This window comes from Dryobates pubescens, chromosome 25 (genome assembly GCF_014839835.1).
Source record: "Dryobates pubescens isolate bDryPub1 chromosome 25, bDryPub1.pri, whole genome shotgun sequence".
In the NCBI taxonomy this organism is placed as follows: domain Eukaryota; kingdom Metazoa; phylum Chordata; class Aves; order Piciformes; family Picidae; genus Dryobates; species Dryobates pubescens.
The window spans coordinates 15508798-15518789 of NC_071636.1; the positions used below are offsets into that span (position 1 = coordinate 15508798).

Genomic DNA, 9992 nt, shown 5'->3' on the forward strand with positions numbered 1-9992 from the left:
GAAGGCAGCTAGGACTCTCTGTCCTCTAGCACTGTTTTGTAAGATACAGTGTTCTTCAGCCTCTGCTTTTCATGTTTTGCTCCAGTTTAGAACGGAACAATCACTGGTGTGTGAACTTCCCTCCAGTGTGGAAAGCTATGCACACACAGCACAGCAGAGACTCAGCCCAGGCCCCAGAGCTTCCCTCGAAGATGCTGCCCTTGCCCACATCACTCACCATGAGGTGCTCAATTGTGTATTCTGCCAGAAAGGGGCACAGCACTACACCACCCTCACCAGGCAGTAAGGAACTACCATAAAAACCAGTGCTGTAGTTGGATGGAAATGGTCTGTTCTTTGCCACCTACAACCAATGACAAACTTCAGCCACGCTGGCAAAAGCTGCAAGAACAACTTTATTTCTTCACAATCTGAATGACATCCTCATCCTCAAGAGTGTGGTCCTTCCCAACTTTCTGAGGGTTGTGCTTGACTGATGAGCCCCAGACCAGTGCACTGAAAGGACAAGAAAAATCCAGTTTAAAAAGGCACAACACTCAAACAAGTGTAACATGCACTCAGCAGAGCAACAGCTATTTCTGTCACCCAGCTACCACAGAGAGCAATGCCTCAAACCTATTTTTATTCTGCAAGTACCTGGGTGAGTGGCCTGTATGATCCAGGGTACAAGCAGAGCAAAACAAAGCATGAAGTCATCTAAAGTACTTGTGCACCCAGGCCAATGGCCCCTGGTGCTGCATCTACTGCTACTTCCAAATATAAAGGAAAACATTTTCCCCCTCTTTCATCCAGGAAAGAGCACAGAAGCATTAAATACAGTCATTTAAGTATTAATTGTCACAGGCAGATTATTCCATAAATAATCCCATTTTCTCTTGCAGTTTACAAGGGAATGAAAGTACACAGCAGGAATGGAAGTATACAGCAGGAGGCAGATATTTTCTAACCCCTGTAAATTATTGTTACAGTAATACTTACTATTTAAAGTCTTTAATGAGATTTTTGTGGATCTTCATGCAAAAGTCCTCCACTGTGGTCTTGCAGTAAGGCAGTACCACAGGAGAGGTGTAGTCTGGGAGCTGTCCTTTAGGTTTGGTGTAGCTGTGAGGCAGAGGGAACAGTCAGTCAATACCAAACCCTTCTCTGTCAACCCATCAGGAAATTTCACAGGCCATTTGCACTGTCATGCTGGGCACTTGTGCCAGGTTCTCCTCTTTCAGTGCTGACAGCAGATACTCTGCAAATTGTTTGACATTCTTAAGCTGCAAATGTATCTAGTAGCCAGTGGCTGCAGCAGGTTTTCCTTCTAACTGCAGAGCCTTATTACTAGGGAGCTTTCTGTTTGGTGCTCAAAAAACAGGAGATGGGAACAGTTGATGGAAAGAACACCTATAGCATTATGGGTCCAACTACTGAGGGTTTTTAGGTGAAAAGCACAACATATATTAGGAAAAATCTGACAAAGCTTGCAGCCCAGATACCTTGACATACCAAATCCCTTCTCACAATAGATTTGGTATTGTCACAAGTTTAAAAGGCTGCAGTTACTCTGAGTGTTCAGAGGTTCAGTCACAAATTAATCTACAGAAATGCAATAGAAGTTTGAGGTGAACCTGGAATGCCTTACAGTAAAAATACCTGAAATGCTGAACAACTACATTCAGTTCTGTTAAGAGAGATTAATGCAGGACAGAATGAAGAGAGGACTACCTCTGAAGTTCACAATTTTGCACTGGCTGACTACAATTCCACGTTTTCAGGAATTTTTAGGATGTACTTAGGACTTGGTTTCACAAGGTCCTAACTGAATTTTCCTACAAATTCCAAAGAGCACTTGTGATGGTTAATCTCTGTCCATCACTCGGCAGACAAGAGAAGCATCGCTGATGTACTTCAGTGACAAAAGCCAGCTTCCACTAGCCATGCTTAGCTAGGAGAAAACCACTACAAACTAATCAGCATTCAGCCATTCTGCAGGCATCCTTCGGTCTCAGCCTCACACTCAGCTCCAGAGAAGGCAGAAACTGGGACTCACATTCGTACTAGCTTCAAGTAGTCCCAGATCTTCTCCAGCAGATCGTCAAAGTTCCAGCGATGATGAGCAGATATGGGTACACAGTGGGGTACTTTGTAGATAATGTCTAGTTCCTCAATGGAAATTTGGTCGATTTTATTTAGGACATAAATGCATGGGATGTATACCCTGGGAAGAGAAGGAAATGCTGTTACAGCAGCCTGGCAGCACCTTTGCTGGCAAGGGGAATCTTCATTCTTCTAAAGGGATATCCCTCTGTGGATAGCAGGTTGCCAGCCTAGCTCCTGTGGGAAGCAAACCTGAAAGACATTTCTTTTCTTTCTAACTGCAAGTGCAGGTGTGCCAAAGGCAGAGTCCAGCAGTACCTGTTTCCTTCAACGACATCGATCAGGTCATCGGCGGTGGCATCACTGCGCAGCGTCACGTCGGCATTGTGGATCTTATACTCCGCCAGGATGCTCTTCACTGTTTCAGTATCCAGCTCGCTCTGAGGGCACTGACAAGTGGACATAGGTTAAGGACTGGCAGAAGTTAAAGTCAAACCAAGTGTCACAGTTCCTAATGCTGTCACCTAGCTATCTGCGTGCACAATACTAGGAACAACAGCTGTGTTGCAGGTTACTGGACTTGACTGGGATTTTACCAGGTAGCCTTAGGAGTGTGAAAAAAGATTTAACTCCTAACAGCTTTAGTTACAGTAAAGCCCCACTGACAGCTGCAATCAGGCCTGTCAGATGCAGTGTTTCCTGTCCATCTGGGACCAGCTGCTGCACAAGCCCACACTGTGGGTTCAGTGCCCAGACAACACCGCATTAAGTATTCTGACCCCAGGGCAGAGTTCTGGCTTTCAGTATCTATTTTGCTACCTACTTCTATGCTTTCAAAGGTTCAGCTGCAAATGGGAAGTGAGTAGTTGAGCTTGGAAAGCCTGGAGCTTCGAGCAGCCTTCTCCAGCAGAATGCTGTAGTACCCAAGCCAGAGGCAGTTTTTGCACATTCTCTTTTGGGCCTCAGAACTTGTAACTGTTGGAAAGCAGCCATGCCTGTCACTTGGGGGTGAGGAGGTGGTCAGGCCCTAGAACAGGTATGGATGGTCCCCAAGACAAGACACTGACTATGGCACAGCACAGCAGTGCAGCTTCTAAGGAAGTCATAGCACAAGAATGGTCCCAGGCATAGCATTAACTGGGAATGCCTCTTTCTCTGTATTTTTTCAGTTAAAGAAAACTTCCAACTTACTGTGGCTGTCAGGTTAATGCCTCCCTTGTCCTTTTTTTTAAAGCCGATGTTGGGGGGCTTACTATTCAGACGAATTCCAAATCCCTCCAGTTCATTCTCAATGATTTTCTTGTGACCCAGGGGTTTCAGCACATCCAGAACAATCAGAATGAGATTACAGGTTCGAGCAACTAATATCCACAAAAACAAAGTTGTCTCTTAAAACAGTAGGCTCACACAGACAAAACAACAAAAAGTATGGCACAGTGTACTGGTAATGACACTATCAAACCCTGAAGGCCAGCACATTGCTTGTTTTTAAATTCCAGTAGAAGACTGAAGTTTGCAGTGCTGGCCAAGCATTACTGACAGACAGATCCTCACATCTTTCAACAATGACAGAGGGTGGAAAAATATTCCTTCCTGTCTGAATTCAAACTCCAGAAATGAAGACAGCAGCCTTGGGATCAGATCTGCCATCCAAAGTGGTAACATACTCTCACTGCAGTCTCACTGCAGAAACTCAGCAAATGCCTAAGGCCAGCATAGAAAACAGACCAAAAGGAGAATGGCTACTGCTTCACAGCAGGCAGCTCAATTCTAGCACGAACCTCAGCTTTTTAAAGACATCTGAAGTGGGGATTCACCCCTGCACTCTCATAAGTAACTGAACCAGTGATAGGGTGCTGCCTCCAGCTCTAATGTACTCACCTGCAATGACTTGCCGTCCTCTGCCTTTACCATCCTTTGCACCTTCAATAATTCCTGGGAGATCAAGCAGCTACTTGTTTAGAGGAAGGAAAGCAACTCGTGAGAAAAATGTTTTTCTTCATAGAGAAAAAAAAATCCCAATTTTACCTTTCCCCTACACCAGCTGACTCTACTGCAAATCTGCGTGAAGCATGGCACAATTGTTTCCCCTCTAACTCTTAGACAGTTAACCCACGTGCCCTACTGGAACACATCACCTCAGAGAGAACATGACAGCTACCACAGTAACTTCTGCTCAGGGAGAAATGAAAAGCAGGATACACCAGCACATCATGGAAACATTTCCAGTGTCTTCTCAAACATCTCTACATGTCACTTCTAACCATTCAGTCACAAGACCACTGCATCTATATATACCACCTTATCCTCACAGACACAGATCTCACCTGTATCTTTGCTCCCTTGTATCTAATGACTCCAGGCACAGTAGTTAGGGTGGTGAATTCATATGCTGCCACTTCAGAGTACACACCAGCGAGATTACTTAGAAGAGTAGATTTCCCCACTGATGGAAAACCCACAAACCCAATTCGGGCATCACCTGTCTTTGCAACATCAAAACCTGCAAATAAGGAGCAAAAATATTTGTTTAAAAAATTGGTTATTTTCTATCTTCTAAGGCTCTCGACAGCCATCCTGCTATTACCTTTAATACTGCCTGAGTGAAAGCCTGGCATCCTACAAAGAGGGTGTCAGTGTAATATAGAGAGTTCACTATATAGCCTGGGAACCACTACAAAGCATGTACCTGCCAGTGAAGTGTAGGCTGCAAGGCTTCTCAGTGGCCTATACCTGATTTGAGTCTAAGAGAAGCATTCCCTTTCCTTGCAGCTTAGACAATCCATATCTTTATACACCAGAACAGGTGGCTGCTGCAAGATGCTTTTTCATGTAAAACACCCACAATTCCTGCAAACACAAAATGTTATTACTCAGAAAGTGGGAGCCCGTTCATTTACACTTCAACGTGGGCCACATCCCACAAGGGGCCACAACCCACGGTAAGGTCCTGCACCGATGTGGACAAGAGGGACAGAAGGTTGCTACGATTTATTCAGCAGACAGCCTGACACGATTTAAGCGGACAAGCCACATCGGTTAGATCGATTTCTGTCACACAGCCCGCACTTGGGCAGCGTGGAGCGGCCACTTCTGCAGAGGCGGCCGAAGTCTTCCCGCAGCACAACGCACCTTCCCCGGGGCCGCCGCCGCCGCCTCCCTTGGGCGTGATGAGCTCCCGGCGCAGCTTTGCCAAGCGGGCCTTCAGCAGCCCCAGGTGGTGAGCCGTGGCCTTATTCTTCTGCGTCCGAGCCATCTGCAAGAGCACGGAACCGAGGACTCACCACCGGCAGGGCTTCTGCCGGGCCGCACGACTCCCGGGCGTCCGCGCTGGGCCTCACGACCCGGCAGGGCCCTGTCATCCCCTCACGGGGCGGCACCGCGGCCGCCCGATGCCTGGTCCGTCTCCGAACGGGGAGAATGCCGGCGCCTTACCTCAGCCTCGATCTCCGCTATCTTGGCCAGCGTGCCGCTCATCTTGGCGGTAGATCCCCGCCGCCAGCGGCAGCCACCTCCGGAGCGCCTCTCCCCGGCCCCCTCCCCGGGCCCGGCAGCGCGCAGGCGCACTGCGGCCTCTCGCGGGAGCGCGGCCCCAAGCGCTCGCGAGAAGCGGCGGTTGCGCGCCTCACCGGCGGGCGGGAAACAGCTCGCGGCGCGCGCCTCTCAGTCCGCGCGACCCGGCTGGAGGCGCTTCGGCGCCTCCCGCGCAGCGCTCGCGCCGCCTCACGGCAGTGGGCAGCGGTGTGAGGCGGCGGGAAAGAGCGCGTGACACCTGGGCAGTGTGCGTGACACCTGTGTGCGTGTGTGTGGCACCTCTGTGTGCGTGTGTGTGGCACCTCTGTGTGCGTGTGTGTGGCACCTCTGTGTGCGTGTGCGAGACACCTCTGTGTGCGTGTGTGTGGCACCTCTGTGTGCGTGTGTGTGACACCTGTGTGCGTGTGTGTGACACCTCTGTGTGCGTGTGTGTGGCACCTCTGTGTGCGTGTGCGAGACACCGCTGTGTGCGTGTGTGTGACACCTCTGTGTGCGTGTGTGAGACACCGCTGTGTGCGTGTGCGACCCTGCGTAGTGTGTGTGCGGAGAGCAGAGCTGAGGCAGCTGTGGAGGTCTAGGAATCGGCACGAGTGACAGAACTGACCAGAGGTGAGGGACTGAGGGGAGAAAAATGGCTGTGGCGAGGCTGAGGGGCTCTGCGAGAGAGGCAGTAGGGCCAAAGTTCTGCGTGCTGTTCTGTGAGGGGCACCGTGCGACAGCATCTGGCCGTGGGGGAAAGGGCTGAGTGGTGAGGCCGGTGGCTCGCAGGTGTGTGAGAGACCTGCGTGTGCGCCAGGCACTCGCTGCCAGTGAGGGTGACGAGGCGTCTGCCTTTCCCTCCGGTTAAACTGGATCTGGTGCTTGCACATACGCCAAGGTCTGCCTCTGCCCTCGTCTTCCCTGTGTTCCGCTTGCAGTACTGCTCATCGCCAGGTGTGTAGATGTGCAGAAGTATGCCACGGCCTTGCTGAATCGGAGAGAGCTGCTCTCCTGCTTGTAGGAGAGCCTCTTGCTGATGCTTTATAAAACCTGGCCTTCCATACTGAAGTTTTCTCTGTGCTCCTTTTAGCTGAGCCCAGGCCATACCACTTTGCCCCAGGGACATCTGTAACTGTCCGTTGAATGCTGGCTAATCAAACGGATGGATTTTTTTCAACCAGCTTTCAAACAGATCTGGAAGAAAAAGTACTTTACAACAGAAAGAAATGCATCTTTATATTTTCAGGATCTTAGAGCCTCGGTGTTTGTTTCCCTGTCCTATCTTGTCTGAATGAGCATCATTTATAGAAACCTTTTTCTCCACGTTTAGTACCCTTTCAGGAGGGTTTTTCTGTCCCAGTTTATCACAAAGTCTGGTTTATATGATGCATCTAAATATAAACATGTTTTTGAACAAAAATACGCTCTCTTGCATGCATATGGCGGAAGTGTTTATAGCGACACTTGCAGAATCACCTGCCACATCTTCAGACGGGATTCTGAGTATGGTGAGACTGACAAAACTTTGCTAGCCTCATAACAATTTGGCAACAGAATTGTTATGGGTTGTTAAGTCTTTCCTCAACACAGTAAAAAAGAGAATTACTGCAAAGGGAAATAAAATGCTATTTTCTGTCTCTGCCTCTGCACATCCCATGCTTGTCTCATGTTAATCAAAAAAAAGCCTACTTTTATGTCATAAACTGTTCAGAATTGTCATTAATGCAAGTTTATCCAGAACTTACCAAAATAGAATGTCAAATAAAACAGGGTTACTATTCCTGGCAATGTTGGCACAGCTAAGCTAGGGTAAATATAAAAGCACCCACCACCGTATATTTGTCCATGGTTTTCTACTTATTCCTTGTGAACAATATCCATTTCCAATGTAGGAGAGCAGATAGTTCAGAGGGAGTTGTTTATGCCTCAGCTAAATTCAGCCATATCAGACCATATTTGTGGTCCCTTTTAGCAACAGGGCAAATCCTGGCTTCTCAGTCAGGGTCTAAGACCACCTCTGGTTTTGCAGTAAATGACAGCTAACTTCTGAACTTGCTGCTAGTGGCAGTTTTTCTCACAAACTCCCTCCAAATCCCACATACTGACTCTAATTAAAACCCATTTTTCCAAGTGTTGACTGACTGAATGAAGATGTCAGTAGAAGATGTGGTTTGAAAATTTACTTACAGGGTGGTTTTGTTTTCCTGGTTTAGGTATTCATAGCGTACTTAATGCACAGCTGCTCAGTATGTGCCCTTAAACCCTTTTTCCCCAGAAACTTACTAAAGCAAAGATCCTATCAGGAATTTAGGCACCTAACTTTTTTTTTTCTCCAGTGCATTGTCCTAAACTACCTGAAGGTAGTAAGAGATTAATAATTTGTCTGATTATTTTTTTTCCTAGCCAGGTTAACATTTTCTAATGGGTTAGAATATTGAAGTAGTTCATATTCAGTTATAACAGCATCCTCTTGTAAGCTTCAGAAAGGCTTGTCCAGTAGAGAATGGAGTGCAGTTATTTTTGTTAACTGGGATGACTTGTGAATTTTTAAACACAAAGTTGCTCTATGTGATGTGGCACTTGGAAAACAGCATGGTTATGACCATGGGGAGTTAGGTGTGGCACCTGGGAAATTAGGAATTGATACGATGTCCTCTGAGGACAGCAGTCAAGCCTAGGAAATGGAATGCAAATGATAGAAAACTATTAAAAAGAAAGGTTAGTCAGAGAAGAGAAAAATCTGGGAAAAAAACCCAGAAAACTGGACACAATGTCAGAAGAGGAAGAAGCCCCCAGTAGAACCTGAGAGAAGATGAAAGGAGATGCAAGAGACAGATATGTTGGAAAGGTTAACTGAGTTTCACAGTGGACACTGACAGGAGAGGTAGTGAATTGTCGGGTTTTAGTTACAATGTCCATGTATGGGGGTTAAATGGAAAGAACTGCTTTGGGGAAATCTGCATCATCTGTAAGAGGGTGCATTTCCAAGGGCTGTGAATTGCACAGGAGTTGCAGAGTCAGTCTCTCAGGAGGCAACTGCCTACTGTGTCAGCACAGAATAGATGAGTAAAAGACCCAAGTGATGAAGCAGTGGTATGAATTAGGGGTAAACTGAAAGCAGATAACAATAGCACTTTTACAACAACATTTCTAATCAGGTAAGGAAAGCAACATACCATAGGATGTTCAGAAAGTGTAGGCAGGCTGCATCTGAAGTAAAGGCTGTCTCATCAAACAATTAAGAAACATGACATGGTATGGAATCAGTGGTTGGGCACAAACAGGAGTGTTTGTTTCATCAAGCTAGAATGGTAGGAATGTGACTGAACTGACACATACCTCATTAGCAAGACCTGAGTGATGGAGAGCTGTAGCAAAAATGGGTTTCCAAAATTCATATTCGACACACTCCAGTCCTGCTGACTCATTAATTTTGAGCAAGTCATTTCCTTTTCTTGTGCCTCAGTTTTATTTTTGCCCAAGAGGAATGTTCAGTTACCGCAGAATGATTGAAACTTTCGTGTTTCCATAGCACTGCTCTGTATGATAACTGTAGATCACTTCAAGAGAGCTGAGCAGTTAATGCATTTAGTATTCTCTGTCAAACTACCTGTTTTAAATAAGCTGCTTCATTCTGTGTCAAATTCTGAAATTCTTTCTGAAACGGCTATTAATTTACTTTCACTAAGAGTTACGCTTATGTGAGGTGTAAACTAAGCTGAGAAGAGGCTTGCAAGACACTTGGATAACCATGTGAAATTTACCATTGTAAGACATGTGTTAAAATCTGTGACTATGAAATAAGCATGATTAACTCCTGCAGCGTGTGCCTCAATCAGCTGCACAAAGACCCTTCTTAAGAACAAGAAGTGCATTCTTGCTTAGTTAGGTATTTTTTAATTCTTTGATTCTTTCCCTCCTTTTAATTCTAATAACTCCAGTACTTGTGGATATCAAGTCTGTTCACAGTGCACTGTCGTTTTAGCTCACGTGGTACAGTGCTTGTGGGTTTTGGCAATTTACCTTCTGACCTCCAGCTGTGCTAATGCTACCTGCATGTTTGTGGACTTGATGGGCCCCAGGCTTCTACCTTAGTGGTGAGGATTTATGCAAGAGTTAAAAAAGTGGGAGAGAGATGACAGGGAGGAAATTCAGCAGAGAGCACAGGCGAAACAAGGCTCTTGAAATGTCATACCCTCATCAGTCCAGTGAAAAAGAATTTGTGTCAAATGATAACCTTAGCCTGAGTACTTAGATTTTAAGAATTAGGGGTATGGGACTGTAACGATCTTGCCAGAGTTCCCTCGTGGAAAAGAGCGTAACTGCAAGTGAAGGCATATAGAGAATCTGTTAATTTAAAGGTGATTTTTCTGGGTTTGGATTTTGGTATGTTGTTG

The 9992-nt window shown here is 46.4% G+C and overlaps 1 protein-coding gene across 1 annotated transcript; it reads right to left on the minus strand.

The window, feature by feature from the left end:
* Window positions 1-387: 387 nt before the first annotated feature.
* On the minus strand, window positions 388-5647 carry DRG1 (developmentally regulated GTP binding protein 1). Its single transcript, XM_009910960.2, has 9 exons — window positions 5518-5647; window positions 5215-5338; window positions 4410-4585; window positions 3964-4033; window positions 3274-3443; window positions 2401-2531; window positions 2036-2203; window positions 979-1101; window positions 388-495 (listed from the first exon to the last, which is right to left on the minus strand). Exons 1-9 carry the CDS (start codon window positions 5557-5559, stop codon window positions 396-398), a joined length of 1104 nt encoding a protein of 367 aa, XP_009909262.1. The 5' UTR covers window positions 5560-5647; the 3' UTR covers window positions 388-395.
* Between the last annotated feature and the right edge of the window lie 4345 nt (window positions 5648-9992).

Coding starts and splice junctions, on each gene's coding strand:
- DRG1 (XM_009910960.2), bottom strand. CDS start 5,559: ATGAGCGGCACGCTGGCCAAGATAGCGGAGATCGAGGCTGAG. Junction 4,586..5,214: donor CGGCGGCGGCCCCGGGGAAG/GTGCGTTGTGCT, acceptor CCTTATTTGCAG/GTTTTGATGTTGCAAAGACA. Junction 4,034..4,409: donor ACAAGGGAGCAAAGATACAG/GTGAGATCTGTG, acceptor CTAAACAAGTAG/CTGCTTGATCTCCCAGGAAT.